The sequence below is a fragment of the Sciurus carolinensis genome, chromosome 3 (genome assembly GCF_902686445.1).
Source record: "Sciurus carolinensis chromosome 3, mSciCar1.2, whole genome shotgun sequence".
Classification (NCBI taxonomy): Eukaryota; Metazoa; Chordata; class Mammalia; order Rodentia; family Sciuridae; genus Sciurus; species Sciurus carolinensis.
The window spans coordinates 7,204,244-7,231,528 of NC_062215.1; the positions used below are offsets into that span (position 1 = coordinate 7,204,244).

The 27,285-nt window shown below is 61.6% G+C and overlaps 1 protein-coding gene across 5 annotated transcripts in view; it reads left to right on the forward strand.

Moving 5' to 3' along the window:
* The window catches only part of Sdk2 (sidekick cell adhesion molecule 2), a 244,285-nt gene that overhangs the window by 82,960 nt on the left and 134,040 nt on the right, over positions 1–27,285 (forward strand). For 4 of the 5 annotated variants that reach the window (XM_047546114.1, XM_047546116.1, XM_047546115.1 and 1 more), the window contains exon 2: positions 26,612–26,771. In XM_047546114.1, coding sequence (XP_047402070.1) covers positions 26,612–26,771 — 160 coding nt within the window. Of the gene's footprint in view, positions 1–26,455; positions 26,512–26,611; positions 26,772–27,285 lie in introns of those variants that run through there. The other variant, XM_047546118.1, reaches the window with a different exon arrangement.

Consider the following 27,285-nt stretch of genomic DNA (forward strand, 5'->3'; position numbering starts at 1 on the left):
ATCCAGAGGGCAGGAGGCAGGGCTGCACAGTGGTTAGCAGCGGGGACTCTGACTCCACAGCCCACGGCTGGGCCTGGCCTGCTGCGGACGTTGGCCCGTGGAGCCGGCGTCTCCCTGGGAGCATCCGCTAGCAGGCGCCATGTCTGCCTCCTGCCCTGGTTCTGCCCACCGCCAGGCTCCCGAACGGCTCACTCAAAGTGTCTTGATGCGATGGGCAGCTCAGCCCCAAAACCAGAGGAATAACCTAGACGGTTCTTCAGGCCTCCTCCCCGCTGTCACTCAACAGCATGGGATGCTGCCACCTGGTCACCCTCGCCCTGCCCCTGCCATGGGATGACCAGCGGATTCGCCCACTCACCCCGCCACCTCCTTGATTCAGGGGCACCTGCTCCGTGCAGCCGCGCTCTGCAGGCGCTGGGAGGTGGCGGTGAACAGAGAGAGGCAGCCTCATGGAGCAGGTACCATGCACGGAGGTGCTGAGCCAAGCGGGTAAGGAAGCCAGGCCAAGGTGGGTGCGGGCAGTAACAGCAGTCAGGGAGAACAAACCAGACCGCATGGCGGGGCAGAGGAGGGCTGCTCGGGGCTGGGCGGTCCAGTGAGGCGACGCTGGACCCGAGCTGGCAGAGTGGCCCAGGTGGAGAGACCACATGCAAAGGTGGGGACCCATGTGGCTGACCAGAGGGTGGAAAGAGGACAAAGAGCCCCAGAGGCCACCAGGCGGGGACCCCACAAGGAGGGTCTGGTTTTCCCTGAAGCCTGGCGTTGAAGGCCCTTTTTGTTTCTCTATGATAAAGTATACATTGTATCAAACTCCATTTAACCATTGTGCGGAACAGTTCTGTGGCATTCATTGTATTCACGCCTTGTTCAACCCTCCCCCCACCAGCTCCAGAACACATTCACCTCCCCCAGCTGCAACCGACTCCACTTTACACTCGCTTCCCACCTCTGCCCCAGCCACCCTGCCCTTTCTGTCTCATGGGTTTGATTCCTCTAGGGACCCATATTGGTGAAATTGTGTGTGACCTTGCTATTTCATGTCTGGCTTATTGTACTTAGTGTGATAGCCTCAAGTTTCATGTGTTGTAGAATGTGTCAAAATTTCCTTACTTTTCAAGGCTGAATAATATTCCTTTTCACATACATTTTGTTTATCCGTCACCCGTTGATGGTCCTTTGTGTTGCTCCCACCTCTTGGCTGTTGTTAACACAGCATACCAAAGTCTCTCTCACACCTGCCTTCAAGTCTTTGGATATGTCCTCCAAAGTGGGGAGACTGGGTCACATGGCATCTAGGGCATTGGATCAGGGAAGTAAGTGCACTGGGCTTGTTTACTTTTTTTACACGTCTCCCCAGCTGATGGGGGACAGTGGGTGTGCAGAGCAGGGACAGGGAGAACAGGTTGGCAGTGCCTCCAGGTAAGAAGTGACAGTGGGGCCAGAGAAGTGGACGGACCCTGGAGCGTGTTTGGGTGGAAGTGACCACAGGACCGCTGCCTGGGTGGATGTGGGGCCTCCCAGGACCGGGCCTCAGTCGCAGGTGGATGAGGCCACGCCTCCTCAGGTGGAGGACAGTGGGAGGTCTAGGCCTGGGGTTTATTAGAGAGTCAGGTTGTGCGGGAATCACTCTTGGGCTGTGGGTCAGCTTCCCGGGGCTATCGTCACAAAGTGCCACCCAGGTCTGCACCGTCTACCCACCCGGAGGCCAGCGGTCTGGGCTGGAGGCCTGCCCAGCACCTGCTTCCTGGGGGACTCTGAGAAGAATCGCCCCTGGTGTGGGCAGTGGCCCCCGGGTGTCCCTGGGCCCACAGATGCAGCCCTCCCGTCCCCACCTCAGCCCTCAGGCACCTCTGTCCTTCTCCCCCTCGTCCCTGGGACAGCTCAGCAGGTCAGGGCCGCCTTCAGCATCTAGCTGGGCTGCACTACAGAGACCCTGTTTGTGTAGGCGGAGGGCCCTGCCTCTCTTCCGCCAGTCGCAGCTCAACCCATAGCAGGTTCTTGCTCCTGCTTCCCAGCCTGGTTCTCTGTCACCTGCTGTCACCAGAGTCCCTGGCTCTGCCCCCAGCCTCCCTGCAGCTCCCAGCCCTGGACTCTCCTCTCCTGAGTCCCATACCCCAGCTCCCCAGCCAGCCCAGCCCTGGCCCTGACCCGGGCTGTGCTCCACACGGCAGTTTGGATGCACAGCTAAGGCCTTCACGGACCCTGCCCGGGCCTCCCCGGTGCCACTTCCCTTTGATGACAGCCAGTGACTGCCCACCCTCTCCTTTATGGTGACTTTCCCTCTCAAGGGGCCTGCTCAGCCTGTCCAATGAGTGATGGGCAAACAAATTACAAGTGACAAGGAAGTGTCCCCAAGGTTTCTTCTTTCCTTGGGAGATTTAGGAGGCAGAGCAGGGTGTAAACTGGTTCCCAGCCTCTTAGGGGGAGGCTCCAGAGGAACCAAGAGAGGAAGCAGCTGCTGCTCAGGGCGGTGGTGGCCTCCCTACCTGCCCTCTCTCTGGATCTCTCTGGAGGTCCCCTGCCCCTGTCTTCTTGCTGGGTCACCATATTCTAAGTAATACTCCCAGGATAAGCAGAGGAGATCAGAATGGCCATGGGTCAGAAACTCAGCCCTGCAGGTTGGAGCCGCAGGAGGTGACTGCAGAGCTCAGGGTGGGTGTCCAGAGGCCTGCTCCGGCCCCCCTGGGCTCCTAAGTGGACCCTCACCTGGACAGTTGGGACCCCACAGCCCAGGTGCCCTTGCAGGTTAGAAGAGGCAGTTAGTTGCATGCAGTAAATGCTGCTTTCTGTCCCCTCCTGCTCCCTAACGTGGCCGTGGGGGGCTGTTTCTCACTGAACGCCCCCTGTGGGCTGGGCACGGGGACCCTGCTGGGTACTGCTCCTCAGGGCCGGGAGGTGGTTCTGCCTGTTCATTCGTTTCTGCAGGTCTCGTCTGTGCACATGGACTTATTTTTGGATATACTGCAAAAAGCTCTCCTTACACTTTCTACAACCGAATCTTGGGTTAGGGCCCCAAGGCCTGGCATCACCTGGTGAGTTCCCACCAAAAGTCTTAAGCGATCCCTTTAAAAAGGGACAGAGAGACAGAGGAGGGGCTGGGGAGCTGGGGAGGGGAGCGGAAGGCCAAGGAAGCCTTGGGAGCCGCCCCCCACCAAGCCCACACAGCACAGACTCACAGGTGGACTGGCTTCCGATTTGTAGCTCTGTGACCTTGGGAAGTTACATAACCTTTCTGTGCCTCAGTTTCCCCACCTATAAAATGGACATAATTGTGGCAAATACTGGACACCAGTCCGCGTGGTGTCAGAGTCTGGCACTAACTGAACAGTCACGGAACCTCCCAGCCAGGTCCAGGGCTGTGTCTGCCCAGTGCCCGCCCTCTGATCTCAGCGCTACCTGCAGAATGGGACAAGAAAACCCACCCATTCCAGAGGGTTGGGTGGGTACCATGTGCCAGGTGGGCAAAGGCCCAGTCCCTTCTGCACCCCCTTTTCTGTTGGCCTGTGGGTTTGTGGATATGCTTCCTCTGGTGTCATTGCTCAGTTTTCCTGGGAAGAATGGATCCAGGGTGCCTCCTGGCCAGGCAGCCGAGAGAACAGCGTGGATTCACAGTGGGGGGCTGAGCCCATGGACCAGGGAGACGCAGCGCAGGACGGGCACGCCGACGGGGCACCACCCTCCTTTGGAGGCTTGTTCCCCCACTGTGGCTGGGTTTCTCCTCTCCCTGGGTCCCCCAGTCAGTCCCCTCACCTGCTCAGGCCTCGGGCTGCTGCAGCAACCCCCCCAAAACCTCCCATCCTGGCCCCGCGGCCCCGGCCATCCTCCACCTGCAGCAGCAGATCTGGGGCCCCCTGAAAGGCACCCTGGGAGTCGCATCAGTCGGGCCCCCTCTGGGAGCTGAAGGCGTGGGTGGGGAGGAGAGCGGGACGCAGGGTGGGGGCGGGGTGGGGCAGAAGCGGGAGTGAGAAATGCGTTGCCGAGAGGCCCCAGAGCGAAATCGACAGCTCGAAAATCTGCTTTGATGGCCTCTCCGTGGATCTCCCTCGCTCACAGACGCGCCCGTTGGGCAGGGGTGAGGGGAGCGGGGCGGGAGCTGGCCCGGCTTCAAGTTTGATTTCTCGGGGCTTACAATCCACCGTCTTTTTGCATAAAAAGGGATTAATATCTGTGGCAGAGCATTAACTGAGCACCCGGCGTGCGCACAGGCGCGCACACACACAGGCACACACACACACCGTCCCCGGGAGCTGCTGCTGACTCGAGCCAGCACGAGGCTCAGACCTGTCCTCACAGCCCCAGAGCCTCAGGGCCGGCCAACACTCCTCGCCCCAGATTCCACTCCTGCCCCCAGCCGTTTAGAGAAAGGCCTCGCTGTCCCCGTTATGTAAATAAAGTGCAGGGACCAAGAGGTTGATCCCATTAGGGGGGATTAGTTACTCAGGAGGCTTGGAGATTAGAATAGCAGCCGGGAGAGAGAGGGAGACAGAGGAGGCAACCAGGAAGGGCTGGACCACAGTTGCCTGCAAAAAGAGGTCCCCTGGCCGCCCAGCATGGCCCGGGCGTGAGGCAGAAACTGGCTCTGCGTGCCGAGTCCTCTGCGTGCCCGCGGGAGGCCCTCCCCGTTATCCTGGAGTCAGAAACCCGCAGCCCCGGCGTCCGACCCTCCGTGGTCTACCTGGGGCCTTCCTCGTGCCTCAAAGGCACTGGCATGCCCAGCCCCAGGCAGAGGTGGAGGGCTGCCCAGGGGGCAGAGCCAGCGACCAGGGAGATGCGGAGGAGAGAAGGGAGGTGGAAAGCAGAGCCCAGCACAGGCCGGGTGGCTCCCAACTGGATCTGGAGGCACCAGGAGGTGGGGTGCCGGCAGAGAATCCAGCTGTGGCCCTTTGCAGGCAGGGAGAAGCACCTCTCAACTCCCCACCCCGGGGTCCCCTGTACCCCAGGGCAATAAGCAGTCCTCTGTATCCTGACTTCCTGCAGCTGACCGGCCCTCTCTAGGCCAGTAGTTCTCAAAGTGTGGTCCCTGGACCCAGGACAGCAGTAGCCCCTGGGAACGGCCGGATGCTTGGCCCTGCAGGGCTGTGTTCTAACGAGCCCTCGGGGGTCCTGGTGCACCCCAGCGGCAGAGCCCAAGCGTGCTCTGCTCCACTGACTGTGCGGGATGCGGGGCTCCGTGGAACGCGGCGAGAGTGGGAGGTGAGCAGAGAGGAGTGCCGGCCCAGGTGTGAGGAATCAGGAGAACAGGTGTGCGGTGGCGGGGGCGTCCCTGAGAGAGGATGTGTGTCTGCCAGCTGTCTGTCTGTCCCCTCCTTTAGTGCTATTACCTGTTCTCCATCCTGGGCCTTCCTCCCTACGCACCCCTCCCAACACCCCAGAGGCCTCCAAGGTCAGCGCCCAGCCTGGACCACCTCTTTGGCATTTGGAATGCTCTTCGCCAGGGCCCTGGACCAGTGGATGTGTCCGGCATGGTCCTTCACCCAGCCGTGGGCAGGTGTGCGTCAGTCCACTCCCCTTCCCCCACACTCATTATCCGACAAGGGTGCCCCAAGTCTACGGCATGTTCTGCCCTGTGCTGAGATGCTGTGGGAAAGCTGGCAGGATGAGGGAGGGGGATCGGGGAGGAGGAGCAGGAGGAGGGAGGAGGAAAAGAAAGGGGGAGGAGCAAGGAGGGAGGAGTGAGAGGAGGGAAGAGGATCAGGGAGGAGGGGCAGGAGGAGGAGCAAGAGGAGGAGTGGGAGGAGGGAAGAGGAGCAAGAGGAGGAGTGGGAGGAGGGAAGAGGAGCAGGGAGGAGGGGCAGGAGGAGGGAAGAGGAGCAAGAGGAGGAGTGGGGGGGAGGAGTGGGAGGAGGGAAGAGGAGCAAGAGGAGGAGCAAGAGGAGGAGTGGGAGGAGGGAAGAGGAGCAAGAGGAGGAGTGGGAGGAAGAGCAAGAGGAGGAGTGGGAGGAGGGAAGAGGAGCAGGGAGGAGGGGCAGGAGGAGGGAAGAGGAGCAAGAGGAGGAGTGGGGGGAGGAGTGGGAGGAGGGAAGAGGAGCAAGAGGAGGAGCAAGAGGAGGAGTGGGAGGAGGGAAGAGGAGCAAGAGGAGGAGTGGGAGGAAGAGCAAGAGGAGGAGTGGGAGGAGGGAAGAAGATCAGGGAGGAGGAGCAGGAGGAGGGAGGAGGAGCAAGAGGAGGAGTGGGAGGAGGAGTGGGAAGAGGGAAGAAGAGCAAGAGGAGGAGTGGGAGGAGGGAAGAGGAGCAGGGAGGAGGAGCAGGAGGAGGGAGGGGGATCAGAGAGGAGGAGCAGGGAAGAGAGAGGAGGGAGGACCAGGGAGGAGGAGCAGGAGGCGGAGCAGGAGAAGCACATGGTGCCCTGGCTCCGAGCGGAGGTGCAGATGTTGCCCTCATCCCTGCGCCTTCCTGCCGCCGTGTTGTGTTTGGAAAGTGATGAATTTCAGCACCAGCTAATTAGTCTCTAATTAGCAAGTGGAGTGTAAACAATCACAACAGATGGGGGAGAAAAGGCATTAGCAATAATGACCCTTCTTTGGGGGCAGAGTCTCAAAGAGAGGCACTTCCTTGGCGAAGCTGGAGGGCAGCTGGAGGAGGCCCGCTGGAGGAGGCCCAGACGGGACAGGGACGGGGAGGGACACAGGATGCAGCCGAGGCGCTGGCTGGGGCCCACGAGCTGCCCCAGTTTGCCTGCAGGGTCGGAGCGCTTCCAGCACAGTGTCTGTGACCCGCCTGTCGCTGAGTGTGGCCAGGCCCGCCCAGAGCACCTGGGACGGGCTTGTGCAGAAGGCGTGGAGTCCCCGGGGTGTGCTGGTGGGCCACACTGAGGCCTGCAGTCAGGGGCCTGTGCTCGGGGACCGGGGTAGCCCAAGCCACTGTGAGGACACACGCCTGACACTGGCCAATGACCAGACAGACCGCAGCAGGGCATGCTCACCAGCTCTGGGGATATTGACCCTCTCGGCTCCGCAACCTGCCTCTGAACCCCAGCCAGGTCTTCAGGCCACTTGACCCTGGGGCCCTGAGTGTGCCCTGGCGCCCAGGCTGCATCTTTGGCTGCAGGGACGGGGGTCTCAGGAGCTGGTCAGGACGCGGTTCCAGGCACATCCCATCAATGCCGTCCCAACCAAGGGACACCACGGAGGGCTTCCCTGGCCTTCCTTGGTGAGTGTTCCCCTGCCTCTGTCCCACAGAGGCACCAGGGTCCTCAGAGGACTGGGGGGGAGACTCTGCAACAGGTACAAGGGAACAGGCCTGCAGGGACATGGCCAGAGAGGACCAGAGAAGCTGAACCCAAAAAAGGAAGTGTTCACACTCTTCCTTATTTTATTCTATTCTTTTCTTTTCTTTCTTTTTTTTTTTTTTTTTTTTGGTACTAGGTATTGAACCCAGGGTTACTTAAGACAGAGTCTCGCTAAGTTGCTTAGGTCCTCACTAAGTTGCTGAGGCTGTCCTTGAACGTGTGTGATCCTCCTGCCTCAGCCTCCCAAGCAGCTGGGGTTACCAGCGTGGGCCACCACACCCAGTCACTCATCCTTATTGAATGGCTTGATTGAGTGCCAGTCTGGCACACTGCTGTGCCCTGCCCTGGGGAACCAGGGACTGGAGAAGACCCCTCTAACTGCCCTCTCTAGACAGGCCCTCCCTGTGACCCTGGGTTGCAGCCTCAGTGAGATGACACTTCCCTCCTCACTGGGAAGTGGCCAAGGTCCATCTTGGATGGGAGAAGAGAGGCCCCAGCCCCCATGTCCTTGGAAGACTTCTCCTTTGCGCGGCCACTCCAGGCCTAATTAACAGGCTGGTCTTTCTTGCCAGCCTGGCAGTGGGAGTCGGTGGGAAGGTCGGTTCCGTCCTCTGGAACGTTGTCACAGCGCTGGCAACTTGAGCACTCAATCGGACGCGTCTGCCCTGGCTCCTGGAGGCTGGGAGCTTCTTTCTGGAGAATGAGCTCAGCTGTCTCTGTCCCCAACACCTGATCCTGGGGCCTGGGAGACGGGCAGCAGCCTTCCTTTACAGCCTGGCCTCCAGTTTGGAGGCTGGGCTGCACCAGGGCTGGGACAGGGCTGGAGGGCCTACTGTGTGGCAGGCGCGGGCAGGGCCCTGGAGAATGGAGGGGAGCGAGGCGGACCCGCTCAGGTCTACGCTGGCTCGTCAGCCTCAGCACTGTGGAGGTTCTACCCGATCATTCTTTGTCACAGGGCTGTCTACGCGTGGTAGGATGCCGAGCAGCATCTGGCCTCTACCCACCAACCTAATAACGCTCCCCTCCCCCAAGCTGTGACAACAGAAATACCTCCAGATGTCCCCAGGGTCTTCCTAGAGGAAATGGCTCTCCCACTGGGATGGGAGCAGGAACCGGGTCCCCCTTGCTGGGAACCGCTGGTCTCCAGGGACAGACTAAGGCTCCAAGAGATCACCATGGAGGACCGCGGTGGAGATCATCGAGCACTGGTGGAAGTGTGGGCCTGGCCGGGCAGGGGCGGGCATGGCAGCGACCTGGAAGTTGGGGAGCAGCGGTCAGGAGGGGACGGTGGCAGCAAAGGCCAGGAGCAGGTCTGCATGGCTTGGCAGGTGCCCACAAGTTGTCAGGGTATGAACCACGTGTCTGCTCCAGTGACAAAAAGGGCTACGGATTCCTCGTGAGGAAGGAGCATTTTATCCTCTCTGCCTGGAAGGAACTTGACTGGGAAGCACAATGGTTAGAGATTCCTTTCATTAAGTCGATCAGACTCATGATGGACACCTGAAAGTCAGCCAGGACCTGGTGGAGGGAATCCAGATCAGAGACAAAGGAGACGGGGCAGGGTGGCTTGCCAGTTGAAGGAAGACTTAGGAGGGAAACCTGGCAGAACTAACTAATTTGCTAGTTCAGAAAGGACCTCTGGACTGTGGGCCGGAGGCTGCGTTAAGAACTAGAACTCAACCCAGCATTACAAGGAGGCAGCTGGACTCGGGCCTGGGGTGGAGGTGTGAATGACAGGGCAGGGCTGGCCCACAGCAGCCCCAACAGCACTGGAGGATTGGGGGCACTTGGCCAGAGGGCAGAGAGCTGGGTCCAGCTCTGGGTGTTTTAAACATGTGCGCGTGGAGCTCATCAAAACAGAGTTGGCTCGTTCGAGCAAGAAATCAGGGTCAAAGGTCTGGGAGGTGTGAGCGCCCATCAGCAGAAGAAACCAGAAAAGCGGACGTTCCCCCCAGGGAAGATGGTGGGAAGGAAGGAGAAGAGCAGAGCAGAAAACTGGACGCCCCAACCTTTCAGAGCCAGAGGAGGAAGAAGAGCAGAGCAGAGAGGCTGGGAGGCAGGTGGGAGCCAGGGCAGGACCAGGAGGGTCACACCCGGTGGTGAGCTGCCTGCTGCAGTCGGAGGTGGCGCAGGGCCCTGCACCCAGGAGGCAGACAGGGTGTGGTCCAGGCAGCTCCTGTCTCCCTGCTTCTTCCTATAAAGCCACCAGGATTCAGCCGTGCGGGCCCCACCCTAAAGGCCTCGTCCGATCCTAACCATCTGGAAGACCACACCTCTCAACACCTGGTCGGATTACTGTCCACCCTCTCAGTGCCCCACACTGGGGATTCAGCTGAACCACATTTCAACCATCATGGCGCCATGATACTTGTCCAGACCACAATGGGGAGGAGGGAGGACAAGCTGGGGAAGAAAGGCCTGAAGACAGATCTGCCACGGTGCCTTCGACATCACCAGGACCTCCCGACAGCAGGAGAGGCCCCAGACCTGGCCAAGCCCTGCCCAGGTAACAGCCCTGCTCCTGTTGGTACGGCTGTTGGTGTTCTGGGTCCTAAGGAGAGGGATATACAAATGGACACCAGAGACAAAGTGAGAAGTGTAAAGAAACTTGCTCTGCCTCCCTTCAAGACTCAATGCAACTGCAAAGTAGGAGATGGAAGGAGGGGCTTTGCTGACCTGCCCCATGTCCAGGTAGAACCTCTCTTGACCTCACTGGGCAGACAGGAGTGGAGGATTCTCTCCTACCACCTTAATACCAGCAGTATTTGTTTCCTGTGGATGCTATAACAAATGACCACAAACTGTGTGGCTTAAAGAACAGAAAGGTATTGACTCACACCTCGGGAGCACAGAAGGGCAGAATCAAGGTTCAACCACGTTGGCTCCTGTTGGGCCTCTGAGGGGGAACCTGTCCCAGGCCTCTCTCCAGACTTCCGGAACTTGCTGGCAGTCCTTGATGCACTCGACCTTAGATGCGTGTGAACTCCTGTCGCTGTCCCCACAGGACCTTCCTCCCTGGGTGCTTCCGTGTCATCTCGTGGCCTCCTTTGGAGGACCCCAGTCACTGGGTTCCAGGTCATCGCAGTCTAGCATGACCTCATCTTAACTAATGACACCTCCAGAGACCCTCTTTCCCAAGAAAGCCACATTCCGAGCTTCCGGGTGGATGTGAATTTGGAGGAGCCCCTTTCATCCAGGGCCCAGGTTACCCTGGCTGTCACTTCCTGTAGCCATCTTAGGCCGTCCTCACCTATCCTGTTTAATTATCTCCCCACTCCTCACGTGATGTCCCACCTCCATCCAGCTGAGAAACTGAGGCACAGAGAGGCGCAGTCGACGGTCTGACCTGCAGCTCACCGTGGTGGAGGGGACCCAGGAGCCCCGTCGCTGCCTCCCGGCCCGGCCTCCCCTCCGCTGCCTGCATCCTCGTTACTCAGGGAGGGGCTCCTGGGGCCTGCTCACCAGGGCTTCCTGCTCCCTGCTAAACTGCCTCTCTCCCCCTAGAACCATCTTTCTTCCAGACAGGGAAATCTTTTCCCCCGTGACTGAAAAGAAAGAAAGCTAAACCCCCCAACGGAGGTGTTTAGTTTACGGGAGGCTCAAATGGCCAAAAGGGTAAAAGAGAACTCGAGGAGGAGAGAGGGGACGGGAAGAATATTGAAGTTCCGCGAGAGTCGCCTAAAAGAGCCGGAGGAGTTGGGGCCCCCCAGGGACCCCAGCCAGAGGTGCGGTGAGACCCCTCCCTGGCCCCTCACCTGTGTGCTGCCACGGTCCACCAGGCAGTGGACATACTGCGTGGCACATAAGTCATCTGTGCCTGGGGACCCCAGAGCGTCTCTCCCCTCACCCTGCTTCTCACGCAGAAATAGAAGCTTCGACCATCAGGAGACAAATGCACTGTGAATGGACACAGCCCAGAGGGACGGATCCGCTGTGCCAGGGGCCAGCCCTGCAGTGCCAAGGGTCAGCAGAGGGTGGGACAGTGATGGAGGAATGGGGGCCTCGGCCAGGTCCTGCCACGAGGCAAGCAGGCCTCCCTCCCTGTTCACCTGGAGCTGGGCCTGGTGGTAGGTGTGCCTGGGACAAGAGCCAAGTTGAGGGCGTGACCAGCCCTGAGTGAGTCCCGGGCAGTGGAACCTCGGGCAGACCCTGGTGCTCTGCTGCCTCCCATCTGTTGGAGGAGCCAGACTTTGAACGAACCAGATCCTTGAAGGATCGTCGTGTGGATTTGGCGCGTCAAAAGCACCCAGGACAACCTGGCACTCGGTGGGCACTTAACACACGTGGACCCTGCACCCACCTGGCCTGTGCGCTGGGCTGAGAGACGGCGGGGGGGGGCACCCATGAGCTTGGAGGGCGAGCCCAGCGGGGACCAACGAGCGCCCTGCTCAGTGCCGCCCCTTTCCCTCTGGAAAGCTTTACAAGGTCTGCAATGATGCTGGCCTCGCTCCTGGACCCAGAGTCCCAGACCTGCACGTCCACCTGGACAGTCTACCTGGACATCCGACTGGCCACAACTTGCCCCAGAGGGACTCAGCCTCTTCTCAACACTCCAGCTTCTGCTCTGGGATTTTGCTCTCAGCACCTGGCAGTCTCTCTGTGCCGTCCCTCTCCTGCTTCTACAGCTCGGATCCTTAGTGTCCCCCAAAGGCTCGGTCCCCAGTGGGTGCTCCTAGGAGATCTCTAAGAGGTCTCCTGGTGGGGTCCACTGGGAGGTCACTGGAGGTGTGCCCTAGAAGGACACTAGGACCCAGTCTCTTCCTTTTCCTCTTTTGCTCCCTGGCCATCAGGTGGGATGTGCTTCTCTACCGGCCCCAAGCGCAGGGGACCATCTGATCCTGGACCGGCCCCTCCAGAACTTGTGAGCTAAAATAGACCTTTCCTCTGTATCAGTTGATCATCTCAGTACGTGTCACAGGGACAGAAGGCCGACTAAACCTCAGACGACCCCACGCTCCTGGCTAACAGTGACCCCGGTGGCACCCTGAACAGCTCCCGAGCCCCCAGGCTGCTCACACCCCCTGCCACCACCAGGCTCCTGCTAAGTCCCCTGCTCGCCCTTGGCCTCGAATTTCTCTGGACAGCATGCGTCCTCTGCAGCTCACTGGGGTCCCGGTTCCCCTTCTTGGTGTCCCCGGGGCCTGGTGGCCGTGCCCTGAGAATGAAGGGTTGTGAGGGAACCTTGACTCTGACAACTGCGGGTCCCTCCTCCGCCCTCTTCAAGGCCATCTCAGCCTTTGTCACTGGAACCGAGCTGGGCTCCTCCAGGGAGGCTGGAGGTGGAGACTCAGCAGGCTTGTGGCTGCAGCTAACCACGCGGTCTCACCACGCGGCCCCGCCATGCTGCCCGAGCCACCCTCTGTGCAACATGCACACGCCCTCCAGGGCTCCTGCTGCCCGCAGCTGACCTCCGAGCTCCTTGGCACAATGCACACAGCCTGGATTCTCAGGGACGCTGACCCTCACCGTTCATCCCTTCAAGACCCAGTTCCTGTGCGGGAGAGGCCCCACCTGCTCTCCCGCTCACCCTCCTCCCGCTTCCTCTCCTATCAGGGAACCAGCTGGGCAGGCTACCTGCTGTGCCCACGGTCAGCACTCCCGCTGGAGAAGCCAGGGCCTGCAGGCACTGGCCCTGTCCAGAGCCGGGCTGCCCTCGGGCACCTGCAGGCCAGCCTCCCCTGCTCCCGCCCCGCAGCCCCACCCTGCACCTGCTGGCTCCCAGGAGAAGCCTCCTGCCTCGGGCATCCTGGCTTGGGCTCGAGCAGCACCCTCTGCCATCGAGTCTTCCCGAGGGGCCTGGCCCGGCTCACGTCCTGCTTTCTTTTCAGGGCGCTGTTTGGGGTCACCCTCCCCAGGAGCCCTTTTTAGCCCCTCCAGCTGTGCCGCAGGGCAGCTTCTCCCTGTCCTGTGCTGGTCCCTCTGCCGAACGGCTCCTCTGTCCTCCGCGTGCCCAGAGCCCCTGGGAGCCCAGGTGTCCTGGCCCCCTGCGACAGCACACAGGAGGTGCTTGCTGTGAGCACTAATGGATGAGGTGACCCTGGGCGAGGGCGCTGGACCTCCAGGGGCCAGCCTGGGGGCTTTGGGGGTGTGGGAGGGAGGAGCCAGTGAGGAAGCCGACGTTCCAGGATGGGGAGGGGGCTGCAGGGGAGGCTGAGGACCAAGTGCACCTGAGGGACCGGCGCTGAGGCTGGGGAGGGGCCCGAGGACAGCCACCACCCCACCGCCTCTCCCGGCCGCTCCGTGAGACCCGCTTCCCTCCTTCCTTCCCCACTGTGCTTCCTCATCCATCCTGTGGACGATCTCGCTTGGGGCTTCTTTGGGCCTCATGTTTTATCCCTGTCACCAGCCAAACAGCCCTATTACATTAATTTATGGTCCTTTCCAGTAACTTGTAGGCTTCCTGTAAACTATCCCTTTCCCATGCCGGGGTTGTCCACTGCCAAACCACAGCCCGCCGCCTGCCTCCTGCCCCAGGGCCTGGGCCAGTCTGGACGGTGAGCACAGGTCTCCTCGGAGCCGCCTGGCCTCCCCTGAGGCCGCCCGCCCCTGGGGCCTCCCTCAGCTGCCCATGGAAATAGGGGCTCACAGTGCTGGTGACAAGACCCCTGGTCCTCCTGGCCTCTGGCCTCCAACGCCATCTCTCCTTACCACCCAGTGCCTGGGGCGGGTGGGCAGAGCTGAGCTGGCCGGGCCCTGGAGGGAAGCGAGGCTGAGTCCCACAGGGCCTCGGGGACAGGGGGCCTCTTCACAGACTCCACAGCCCCAACTGCAAAGGGTGGGCTGGTCCTGCTTCTTCTGGGGGCCTCGCCTGGCCTTTCCCGAGCCATCCCAGGCCAGGCCAGGTCCGTGGGGGCCGTGGGTCCCAGAGGGAGGCAGCGTCCTCCTCCCTGCCCCTGGGGCTTAGGTGTGGTTGAGGACAGAGTGTGTGCCCTCCTGCCTGTCCCACCCTGTGGCACCTTCAGTGGCCACATTGGCCACCCGGAGGTGGACAGAGGCCTTAGAAGGCAGGACTCTGGCTGAGGGCCACTTCCCAGCCCAGCGGGGGGACAGTGTGCGGACACTCACCACAATCCCTGGATGGGGCGCCCTGGCAGGAGCAGGGCAGCACCAGAGCCCCTCACTCACCCACAGACCCACCCGAGCCCTCAGGTTGAGGGCAGGGGCTTCTGGGAAGAGGGAGAGCACGGAGAGGGGAGCGGTGCCCCCTGGTCCCCTTCCCAGAAAGGCCAGGCTCCCGAGGAACGAGCTGGAAACAGCCTCTCATGCAGGGCCGTCCATCACGCCAGTGCCAGCTGCCAACCTGCCACTCCTGCCGCTGCAGGCTCCACGCCGCGTCGGAGGCCGTCAGTCACCATTAGCCTCGCTCAGGCCTGGCTGCAGAGCGGCTGGCAGGACGTTGCCCCAGGCCAGGGAGGCCAAGTGGAGGCCGGCGTTCGAGGATGGGAAGCGAGAGGCCGGGAGGGGCTGGGAATCGTCACGGGGCCCTGGAAACGTGTTTATCCAACTCCTACTCTGCGCAAGAAACCAGACGGTGACCCAGCATACAAGCAGGACCGAGAGGCGTCCGGGGCCATTCGGAAGTGTGGGGGAGCCACAGGGTTGTGCCGGGGACACCGCTGCTGGGAGGGGCGTCCAGGGAAGGTCCTTAGAGGAAGGGGCTCTGCTCCCAGTTGGCTTGGGATTTGGGGTGCGGTGGGGGGATGATGGGCTTCCCAGTCTGCCCTGAGGAAGTGCCACAGGCTGGGGGTCAAAGCAACCTGAGTTCCTGGTCCCAGGGTTCTGGAGGCCAGCAGGCCACCATCACGGTGTCGGCGCAGCCGCTGACTCTGGAGGCTGTGGCTCCTGGGTCTCGTGCCACTGCGTCTCTGTGCACCTTGGCTCCGCTTGCTATGCTCAGGCCCTGCTACGGTCACGTGGCCACCTCCCAGTGTGCGCCTGTCTCTGTCAGTCACGTTGGATTAGTCCCCCACCCCGGCGACCTCCTCCTGACTTGATTGCCTCTGGACCGACTCTGCTTCCCAGTGAGGCATGGGGTCAAGTCAGCCTGTCCTTTTGATGGACACTCGTCAATCCATAACGGGGTGCAGCGGGAGCCCACAGTGAACTCTTGGAAGCAGGGCTCCCCAGGAGACTTGAAGTCTCCCAGCGTAACCAGCATCCGACGAAGCCCAGCAGAGAGCCCAGACTTGCAGAAGGATGGTGGATATCTGTCCAGCCCTTGTTTATAAGTGGGAAAAATGAGGCCAAGAGCTGTCCACCGAGGCAGCAGAAAATCTGGGCTCAGATTCTTCCTTAAACTCCTCTGCCTCGGTTTCTCTATCTGCCACCCTGAGAGGGTGGGCGGGATGAGCCCCAGAAGTGCTCCCCACCAGAGAAGCTAGGGACAGTGCTCCGGTGATGGGGCAGAGCAGGCACAGGGCCTGGCCTCTAGCCCAAGACTCCTCTGAAGTCCAGCTGGGCCTCGGCTTCCTCCCTCACCCACCACGGGGGTTGCTGGGGCCCCAGGCAGCACCAAGAGCCCCTCTCCGTGGGAACCGTGCTTCGTTCCCAGGGACGCTCACGCGAACCTGGCCTGCTTTCCCTCTGCTGACTTTCCTGTCTCTCTCTTGTTTTCCCTGGTGTCAGCTGCTGGGCCTGGGCTTCTCCAGAGAGGGCTGAGGTCCCCAATTCAATCTGGGGACCTGGCATTGAGCAAGCGACGCAGGAATGAGAGGAGGAGGCTGTCAACCTCCTGGCTGGAGAGCATCGGGGGTCAATAGCAGAGTCCAGATGCCATCTTCCTCTCCCACAGACGCCAGTTCAGCTGTAACGGCTGGGCTCTGCGTTTTCAAGGTGACAGAGTAGGAAGCCAGACTGAAGCCCCGGCTGGTTCCCAGGCCAGGACGAGGCATGCCGCCTCCCAGAACGGGAGACCTGTTCCTGTCCTCGGCCCCCACCCCACCTGCCAACCCCACTCAGCACACGCCCCTGCGTCCCCAAGCAGGCTGCTCGTCAGAAAGGCCACCTGCCGCTGGGACATGGGAGCACTTGGGCAGCCCCTTTTCCCACCCACTGAGCTCGCCGGCCGTCTCTGGGGCTCTCGATCTTGGAGTGGCACATGCCCATTGGCCTCTGAAGACACGGGGCTTGTGGAAGGAGCCTTGTGTGTACCCACAGCTCCACCCAAGCCGCTTCCCTCAGCAACCCCTCTGGAAATCAGGGCCCCTGACAGCTCCCAACCCGGAGTGTGGCTGTGTGGCATAAATAGAGGACACGCCCAAGCAGACTGGCCTGGTCTCAGTACAGCAGCCAATGTGGCTTCCCCAAGCCAGCAGAGCCCCTTGCTGGGTCCAGGGGTCTCGCTGCTATTGCTTCACCCCGTGAGGCTCCCAGAGGGGAAAGGGGCTTCTTGTGGAGACACAGGGACACTGCCGGTCAGAGCCCAGGGAAGCTGGAACTTCTTTCTCACAGGTGGAAAGAGAGCTCATGGCCCTGGACTAGACCCAGCGTGGGGCTGCCAGATCTTGGGGGGCACCAGGAGTGCCAGGAAGAGGGGCAGGTCAGGTGGTCGGCCGGGCGGGCTCTGGGCCAGCATCCTGGGGGGCCCGAAGCGGCCCTGCTGCCTTCCAGCGTGGGTGGACGACCCCAGGACGTGAAGGGGGTCGGGGCTGAGGTGCTGGGAGGGCCGTGTGACGTGGCAGCCGTGCCCAGGCCTCTGTGCGTAATCCAGCTTGTAAATTGCTCGGGGACTGTGACTGTGGAAAGGGCCACGGAGCCGCGTGCTGTTATTATTTATGATAAAGCGCGGAGGTGCCTGCCAGGGACTGGAATGGGCTGAGCGCCGCGTGCGGGGTGGACGGCAAATTGAACTCCAATTTTCTGCTCCGCAGTCTTTGTTACACGCCACAAAGCGCCGGTACAGCGGGGTCACCAGCCTGATGAATGTGCCCTCCTCTCCGGCAGCGGGTTCCATCTCCAGCCTCCGCGTGCAGAGACTGGCTCCCGCTTTGTCTCTCTCTGCTCCCAGGCCCAGCCGCGGACTCCTTTTCTGGGATCCAAGCACAGTCCTGACCCTGGGGCAGAGCAGAGGCCCTGCGCAGAGCAGGGAGGCCCCGGGTTCAAACCCAGCTCTGCGGCTCACTCCTGCCTGACCCGGCTGCACGCACTCCGCCTGGAGCTTCAGATGAGGGGGTGAAGGGGCGTGATCATCAGGCGCCCCCAGGGCGGCTGGGAGGAGAAAGCATGGCCCCCTTCCCTGTCCTTCCCCTGGGCTGAGCTCCACCCTGGCACCAGGGAAGGGAGGTGGGAGGAGCCCCTGCAATTGGATGGAAAGCCCCCCGGGCCCTGCGGTGGCCGGCTGCTCTCTCAGCTCTCTGCTGTCCGTACTTGGTAACCAACGCCAGGGTCAAGTGGCTCTCCTCCCCTGCCCCGTCCTTCCCCGCCCCTCACTTCCATGTCCTCCTAAGGTGGGCAACAGGAGGACACAGGATGGCCCCTGAGAGATACCAACCAGACCTGGGGCTGCGTCCCCCTCCTGGTGCCTGGCCTTCATCAGCTAAGCAGACCCACTCTGGAGACCTCAGGGCTCGGGGCTCCTAGAAGCGTGCTGGGCCTCTGAGCACCTGCTGTGGGCTCCCCCAGGCCTGGGAGAGCCATGTCTCTGTGTCACCAGAGTCTCCTGGTGCAGGGACAGCTAGGGAGTGGCACCCGTGTGGTGAAGGAGCCCGCCTGCAAGGACCTTCACGGGTATCACCTGGAAGAGCAGCAGGGACAGGTGGGGACAAGCCTCCCCAGAGACTCTGGACCTGACCAGGCAGCTGACCCCAGGCTGACCTGGGGCCTTCCAGGTCCCCGCTGTATGCCCCCGAGAATTACTCCAAGTCGACCACTCTGCTCAGGCCACCGAGGGAGGGAGGAGTGTGTCCCTGCAGCAAGCGTCTCGGGAGGAATCCCAGGAGTTAGCCAAAGTGTTATCATCACTTTTTAGGGCTCGAATGAATCCGAACACACTAAAATGATAATAGTGCTGTTAGGCAAAAGCATTCCGGTCAATGGTGTCCGCTGGGTCTCTGAACCCTCCAACGGAAATGGAAGAAGGGCCCCTGCTCGTGTTAACCGAAAAATCAGCCCATCGGAAACGAGAACCAATCTTTTTCCAGGCAAGGCTGGGGCCGCTCAGGCACAGTCACCCGTGAGTTCGGCAGGCGGCCCTGGCTGCGACAGGTACACAGAGGTGACACCCAGCAGAGGGGCAGTGGCCTCCTTTCTCTGGGCTCCTTCTCAGCACTGGGCCCCGTCCAAGCCTTGGCCTCTCACCAGGTAGGATGGTGCAGTGGGAACATATCATCCTGTTTTTCAGGAGGGGACCGAGGTACAGCAGAGTTACAGAGAGACACGGAGGGTCACCCAGCTACGGAGTGGAGGGGTCCACTGGACTTGAACCAGGAGGTCCACCCCTGGGTCTTGCAGTGCAGAGCTGGACGGGAGCATGGAGTTCTCCCAGGACGGCTAGCCCCCAAGGGGGTTGACAGGCCAGTTCTGCAGCACACTGGCTTGTCCCCTCTGTCGCTCATGGGTGGCTCTTCTCTCCTGCATGCAGGCCAGGCCCGGCTCAGAAGAGGTCAGGGAGCCCTGCCCACTTTGGGTGGATGACGCTCTAGCATGGGGGCTGCCCCACATGTGACTGTGCTGTGCCCCCTGAGTGCTGTCGGCAGGGACCCCCTGAAATCTGAGGGGCACTAGGAGGACATCTGGGAAAGCATTAGGGTGGGCGCAGCGCTGAGCTTTGAGGGATGCCAGACCTGGCTGAGCAGGGAGCCAGCACCGTGTTTTCCCAGGAGAAGAGAGCAGCATGGGCAAGGGTCCTGGGGCACAGTGGCAGGGTGCCTGGGAAGGAAGCCCACTCGCCACGACCCTCATTCTCCATATGTCACCACCATGCTGCTGTGCATGGGGTGACAGACACACATTCCCCAAGGCGACCAATGAGTCCTCGGTTTGCCACCACGAGGCACGGCCAGTGGTTCTGGAGGTCACAGGTCTGCAGTGGAGATGTTGGCAGGGCCATGCTCCTCTGAAAGCTGGCGGGAGGCCGCCTGTCCTTCCTGACCCCCAGAGGCTCCCAGCAGTGCCCAGGGCCCCTTGACTTGTGGACGCATCCCTCCAGCCTCCGGCTCTGTCTCCACGTGGCCTCCTCTTAGCCTGTCTCGGTCCTTGTGCTTCTTCTCTTACAAGGCCAGCGTCACACGGACCCACGGGACTCCGGTATGACCTCATCATTGTCCCTGCAATGGCCCTATTTCCTAATGAGGTCACATTCCGAGGTTCCAGGAGGATGTCGCGTCCTGGGGACAGCTTTATCGACGTTATTGACACCTCTGTCAGCCTGGCCGTGCCCCAGGCCTGGCCCTTCACTCTCCGTGTGTTCTCTGAGCGTCCCCCCCGGCTCCCTGCCCAGGGCTGGGACTTGAGACAGAAGGGAGCCGGGGACCCGGCCCTCTGACGTCGCCGATTCACCCTCCTCTCTACAACTTCTTGGCTGGAGGCACGAAGTCCCCAGCCAGGGTCTGGCACAGCCCCTGGCTCCCAGCCGGGCCCCACCACCCCGCCTACAATCCCAGGGCTGCGTGGAGGCTCCGTTGTGCTGGTTGCCCCGGTGACCAGGCCCCCTAATCAGATTAGATGTGTATTCAAACAAATTGATGATCCGCTCCATTAGATGCTTTTGGAACACGCTTTTCTGAGCAAGAAATTCATGCGGCAGCAGCTGCAGAGGCCGCGGCATGATTGATGGTCGCGCCCTCCTGGGCCCCGACGTCAGAGGGGGCTGGCTCCTGAAGGTCACTGGCGAGGATTAGATTAAGGAGGGCTAATGAAGCACTTGGCATGCAGGCGGCACTGGGCGAGCTGGGCCAGGCATCTGCCGGGAGCCGGGAGGCAGGGAGGGACGGACATTTGCATCTTATTTGTGGGCATAAAGTGGGAAGAGGGGAGTGGGGCCGCAGGGTGCTTGAGGCCCTGGCTGGGTGGCACAGGAGCAGGCAGGCACGCCAGGCACCGGGTGGGAGGGAGCCTGGGACCCACGCGGAGAACGCCTGCCTTGCCCCCACCGAGCTCCCCAGGAGGGCTTCTGCTGGAGGGCGGAGGCCAACAGCCTCCTCCTGGGCCTGCAAGACCCTGCTCCCCAGCCCCTGCCCATGCAGCTCCCGGGCTCAAAACCATCCCCACCTGGACTAATGGCAGAAGGACTTGTGGAAGTCACAGGCACTGTGGGACAAATCCACAGACCCTCCGCAGCCCAGTGCTGAGCCCCGGCACAAGACCGGGAGTGTGAGCCGCCCGGCGTGGCCCTGAGAGGCTGCACGTGGAGGTTCTCCAGGGCATATGGGCGCTGGGGAGACAGCTCCTGAAGGGGGTGGGTCAGAACCCTGCCCTCGGGGTCACCCCACAGGATGCTGGGAGGCTCGATGGGTGCACGGAAACCCCAGCAGCCTCTGGGGCCGGGTTTTCGTCGGGTTGGCTCAGAGGCCAGGCCAGGCCAGCAGGGGGATTTACTCTACTCCCGTTAGCAGAGGACCCGGGACTTGAACCCTGTTCCTCTCCCCCCGGGGCCTTGGCGCCAGGCCCTGGGAATCGGGGACTCCAGGAGGCTTAACTGGCAGGCAGCGCTGTGGGGTGGGGTCCCCAGCTCAGCCCACGGCCCAAGCCTGCGTCCGCACCACGCGCTCGCCTCCTCTCCCAGCTCCCCACCTGCTCCTTGACACCCCACTCTCTGCGCCCCTTTCCCCAGGGTCCAGTCTCTCCTGGGCGGCCCCGCACCGATGTCCTTCGGGACAGTTCCCAGGACTCACCCAAGCCAGCCCACCAAGTCACCCTCGCCCAGCTCTGATCCTGGGCCAGGACGTGGTGAGTTGGAGAAGGATGGCCAAGTGACCTCTGCCTCGGCCTCAGAGTCAGTGCCCGGACAGGCCCCCGGCCACCCCGTGCGTCTCACAGGTCAGAAGACCAAGGGCGACACTGCGCATCCTGTGTCCGCCACGGAAAGGCCTGGAGCGCGGGATTCGGCCAGACCTGGGCCCCTCCCGGGGAGTCCAGCCGCAGAACCTTTCTGAACATGTTTCCTCATGAAGGTCCGTCCAGTCCTGGCCCTGAGAAGGCCTGGCGACCCTTCCTGCTGCCCCCATGGTGTGCAGTAAGAGCAGAGCAGGGGTCGGAGTTTGGGGGGGGTGAGACTCGGGTCCAGGGCTGGCTGGGCAGTGGAATCCTCTGGAGGGTGCCACGTGGGGAGCCCGGCCCCTCTGAAGAAAGACGACACTATTTTGCAGGAAGATGAGATTCTGTTTAGCCTGGAGCCTAGCGTCTAGGGTGACCATGGGGACATTTAGTGGGCATATCAAGGGAGAATGGCCGTCAGGGGCCCCCTGACCTGTTACAGGAAAGGAGAAGGAAGCCCCGGGTTGAGGCCTCTTGCCCCCCTCGGAAGGCGACTCTCCATCCAAGGGGCCCAGACCCCCCACATCACCCACCGAGGGCGCGTCCTTTCCCCTGTCCCCAGCAGGGCAGCCCGAGACAGCCCGCCCAGACACGGGTGCACAGGTGTGCCCAGAGCTGATGGCAGCTGAGGAATCCATGCCGTGACTACGATATAGAAGCAGTGCTGAGAGAGGCACTGTCAGAGGCCAACGGAAGTCACACCTGGCAGCCCGCCCGGCCGCCCAGCCCCAGAGCTTCACCCGAGGACAGCCCGGGCCTGTGCCAACGCTAGGGCCTCCCCGCCGGAAGGACGGCTGCACCGCACCCTGCATTTCACGCGGCAGGAGTCCCCAGGGTGGTTCCCACACTGCCAGCTGGGCAGCCTCCTCAGCCGGAGGGACGCTCTGGACAGACGCTCAGGTGTCCAAACGCCTGCCGTCACCGCGGTGGGGACACGCTGCCCTTTCACACAGGCACCAGTGTCCTTGGGGGTGAATTCCTTGGGGAACCCGTGGCCCAGAAGGTGCGTGCGTTTCTGACTCAGATGGAATTGCAGGAAGGGCCGCGGAGCCAGGCGGGTCCCAGGAGGCGTGTCCCCGGCAGGCGGCTGGCCGAGGTGCCCCACGCTCCCCTTTGGGTCTCGCCGAGCCTTGCTTCACCTTCCCCTTGTGGGAGGCTGAGCGGCTCTGCCGTGTTCGAGTCCCCGGTGACTCTTTCCTCCGACCTGCTCAGTTCCTCTGCCCATTTTCCTATGGGTTGGATCATCTTATTGATTTGTGGGAACACTTTTTATATGGGGAAAATGAGCTCTTTGCCTGTGATAAGCAGGCGTCACACCTGCCTCTCCGAGTCGCCTCCCTGTGTGGGTGGGGTTTCTTCCTCCGGGAGGAATTCTGTCCATCTGTCTCCTGACCGCCTGTCACCGGGCGGTCCTTAGAAAGTTCTTGGCGGGTACTTCGCTGCGCCAGGATTGTGTATTTTTAAGCTGCTGTGATTTTTTTTCTCCCTAGTTCTCTTAGAATTTCATTTTCATGTTTAAAACATCCATTCTTCTAGCATTTATTTTGAGGTAAAGTGTGAGGAAGAGATTCAACTTTATTTTTTTTTATTCCCAAATGGTTTTCTGGCTGTTCCAAAACCATTTGTTGAATAATTGATCTTTTCCCCACTGGTTTAAAATTCCACTTTCTTCTTATATTAAAAATCCCCGTATGTATCTGTGCCTATTTCTAGACTCCTGAGCGATGCCTTCATTGGTAGCCTCTAAAAGATCACAATTTCAATTCCTGCTGCTTCATAACATAGTCCAGCATCTGTACTAGTCTAGTCTCCTCCGCCGGCCATTCCTTTTCCAATATTTCTTGCTATTCTTGAGTCGTGGTTGTTCTTCATGTGAACTTTAGAATCACTTTGTCTAGTTAACAAAAAAAATAAGTGTGTGTGTGTGTATGCATACACATTTGAAATGAGGAAGAATTTAAGAGATTGACATCCTTACACTGTCAATTCTTTCTATCCACAATTCTCCTCTATTCACAGTTATTCCTTCCCACTGAGAGGGTCAAAGTGGCTGACAGTGCTGTTATATACAGTTGCACAGGTTGTAAACTGCACCATCCTAAGACAAAGCAGAGAAAAATTCCTGGTCCCTGCTAATAGAGTCTGAGCTCTTCTCACCAGGGTAATCTGACCATCCACACATATGAGCAATGGCAATAATAGGCACCCCTTCTTTAGCATGTGCCAGGCTTTGTTCTAAGGACTGCATACTTATTAATTTCACAGAAAACATATCCCCAGTTTGCAGCTAAGGAAACTGAGTTGTAGTGGTTAAGTAACTTTCTCAAAGTCAATGACACACAGTTTCCTGTGTACTCACAGCACAGAAACCTGCTCCTGTGGAGACAGATGCACACAGATACATGTATGGATGTGCACACACACACGCACACACTGCTGCCCCACGGTATCCCCTCTCCTTTTGCCTGTCCTTCCTCCTCTCCTACAGCTCACAGCCAGGTCCCTGTGGTCTGCTGCTTTCAGATCAGTGCAGCCCCGGGGAGGACAACAGCTGGCTGGACTCCCTGCCACTGCCTGCATCCTGGGCTGGACCTTCCTCCCAGGATCCTCTCTCCCAGGGAGCCTGCAGGAGGGGTGGCCTCCCTGCAGGGTGGGGAGGAGCCTCAGCCCTGGGTGCTGCTGCCTTGGGAGGACAATGTGGGAGGAGGGAGAGCACCCAGCACAGGCCTGGTGCCCGGCAGGTGCTCAGGCAGGGTCCCCCCTCCCTTGCTGCCTTGGGAGGACAACGTGGGAGGAGGGGGAGCACCCAGCGCAGGCCTGGTGCCCGGCAGGTGCTCAGGCAGGGTCCCCCCTCCCTTGCTGCCTTGGGAGGACAACGTGGGAGGAGGGGGAGCACCCAGCGCAGGCCTGGTCCCCCTCCTTCGCCTCCCCCGAGCCATTCTCTCCAGCAGCCGCAGGAATCAGCAGGTCCAGGCTCAGGTCCCTGGTGCCGGCTACCTGCTCCCACCCAGGGCCAGGCAGACCTGGAGCCAGTGGGCCGTGAGCAGGGTGTCAGGCGCAGAGCGTGTGGGCACACACGTGTGCCCGTGGGTGTGCCAGGTACGTGCCGCCTCCCCTCTGCTGTTCTGGTGGGCGTCCGCCCCACCCCTGTGGAAGGGAGGGAGTCACCGTCACTCGGGGTCGGGAATGTTATTGTTTTAAAACAAACCAGCGGTGACAGCCGGGAACAGAGGGTCTTTAAAACCGCGATTCAAAGGGCTCTTTAAAGCTGCCGGGGAGTATGAACGCGCCTTTGAAGCCAGAATGAGCCCATTTGTTAAGCCGAGCAGAGCAGAGCCGGCGGCCTCCAGGGCGCGGGTCCCTCTCCTTGGCCAAGGGCTGCCCAGGGCCTCCCGGCCAGGCTGGAGATGGGCCAGAGGCCCCGGGGCCAGCCGAGGGCGGTCGCCCCGTGAGTCTGTGCTCTGAGCAGGCGCCTCCTCACCGTCCTGCTGATGTGTGTTCAGGTGACAGCTGTGTATGAGGAAGCTCGGGGAGACGCGGGGCCTCCGCCAGGCGGACCCCCACCAGGAGGCTCACCAGGAGGCAGTGGAGGGGCCGGGCCACCTTCAACCTGTCCCCGGGTTTGCCCTCTGGTGGCCCCACAGGGATGGGGTCCGAGGAAGAGTCCCCCAAGCCACAGCAGGTCGCATGCATACGACGGAGCCCTTGGGTGTGGAGTGGGGGACCAGGTTTTGGGGTGCAGCCAGCAGGGCACATCCACCGATTCCCAGAAGCGCAGGGCAGCTTTTGCTGGACTGTGAACCTGACGGGAGCCCAGGGAAGCAGGGCAGCTGTCTGCAGACCTCGGATACCCGCGCTGCTGATGTGGGAAGGGAGGAGCAGCCCTGGGGCCCCGGACGCCTGGGGCTCAGCCGGGTGCCCCTGCCCCCCACCCCCAGCCTCTGCAGCACGAGCCCCTTCCTGCCCTTCCTTCCCGTGTCCCTTTCTCAGGCCAGAATAGGACTGTCTGGGGCTCCCAGGGGAAGACTCCTCTGACCAAGCTACGCCTGGGGCACTGCCACATCAGGAGCGCTGGCCCTGTCCCTGCTGGGGACACCCACTGTCACGTTCAGGGAAGAGGCCCGTCACAGAGCCCCTTTCCACGGCGGGCCCCGGGGCCAGCCTTCCCACAGTTGGTATCTCATTCAGTCCTCGGGCGGCTACTTCTCTTCCACGTCCACCAACCGAGGGGGCGATTGAGACTCAAAACATGCAGGGCTTGCCCACCCCACAGCCGGCCGTGGGTGCTGGACCCCTGACGCGGGCCTGCAGGTCAGGATGCCCCCGCCTGCTCTGCCAGCAGCTTCCTGCGTGGCTCCGAGCTCATGGGACCCGCGGGAGGCACAGGGATGCCGTCCCGGGAGCCGGTCCCCAGGCTGCCACTTAGCGGCCCGGGACGGGTCCTCGGTGCACAGTGGTCACTCGCGGGAGGACCTGCTGGACTGCTTCTGGAACTCGCACCCTGAGGCGGTCCCAGGCCAGGCCTGGAGGTCCTCACCTGGTGTCCGCCCTCCTCCCCTCTCCGTCCCAGCTTCCCAGCCGTGAACGCCGCAGGGGTCAAGTGCTCAGCCGTGCCGCCAGCGAGGGACTCAGCTTGGCCCTCCCGCCGCGTGGCCTTGGGCAGACCTCTAACCCCTCTGCGCCGCAATGTGGACCCCTCTGGTGTCGTGGGGTTGCCACGGGCATTAAATGGGCACCTGGCAGGGCCCCTGGGACAGCTGGAACTCACCAGAGGGTCCCAGTTTTTATTGAGCTTGTTCCCAGAGGCTGGCCACCGTCTCCACCACGGCACACCCAAGGGCAGGGGCTCAGTGACAGGCTTGGGGTCTTCCCCACTTCTCCCACCTCCCCTCTCTGTCCGCCCTGGTCCCTTCACGTCTGCCTCTTCCCCGCGGCCATTCGGGCAGAGACCTCACTTGCAGCAGAAGCCGTGAGTCCGAGCAGCCCCTGCAGGTCCAGGGCCCGAGTGCGTGGTCTCTGTCGAGGGGACCTCGGGGCTCAGCTCTCCGGGCTGCACCAGCGCAGGGTGACTCTGCAGAGAGGCGGCGTGCCCTGCAGCCCAGGCAACCTGGCAGTGGAGGGGCCCCTGAGCAGACTCCGCCCTCGGTGGCGTTAGGGGCTCCCAGGCCTGGGGAGCAGGGCAGACTCCGCCCCTCGCTGATCCTGTCAACCCACCTCCCTGTTCTCCTTGTGAAGTGGCCTCCTCTTTGCCGGAGGTGCAGCGAGCGCCCCTGCTTCCTTCTGTCCCGGAGGGAGACGCCCAGAGGCAGAGGGTACGGGGTGGACGGGGCTCCCCGGGGACAGAGAGGCAGGGTGGGCCAGGCGCAGGGCTGAGCCCGTGGTAACCAGTCCTTTGTTCCCTGTCTCCTGCAGATGACGTGCCGCCCTACTTCAAGACAGAGCCTGTGCGGACCCAGGTGCACCTGGAGGGCAACCGCCTGGTGCTCACCTGCATGGCCGAGGGCAGCTGGCCCCTGGAGTTCAAGTGGCTGCACAACAGCAGAGAGCTGACCAGGTTCTCCCTGGAGTACAGGCAAGCCGCGCCTGCTGCCCTTCCCCCCGGCAGCCGGGTCCCTGTCCTGTCCCGAGGGGCGGTGAGGGCGGGCGGCGTTGGACCACAGGCTCCCATGCCCCAGGGGCGAGACCCCTGCCCTGCTCATCCTGGCAGAGGTCGGCAGGCAGCGGGCCACGTACTGTAGTGGACAGGAGCAGAGGGGACAGTGGGTGGGGGCTCTACCTCAGCAGCTGCAGCTGTGGCCCTGACTCTAGGCGGGGTCCCTTCCTCACTAGCCTCCGGGAAGCGCTCTGCTGTCTCCAAGGGGCTCTGTTGGAGGGGCCGGGTCCAGTGTGGGCATGGAACATGCTGCAACTTGGGGTCAGAAGGGAGGTGGCACCTTCTGTTTGAGGACAGTGTGGGTGGTCCATGGAGGTGGCCTAGCCAGGACTTCTGGCTCCTTACTTATGCCCAGACTCTGAAGCACTGGGCTCAGTACACAGCCAGGTGGGGAGGGCGAGGAGGAGAGGGCTGCCGCCCCCAGCCCAGCCTG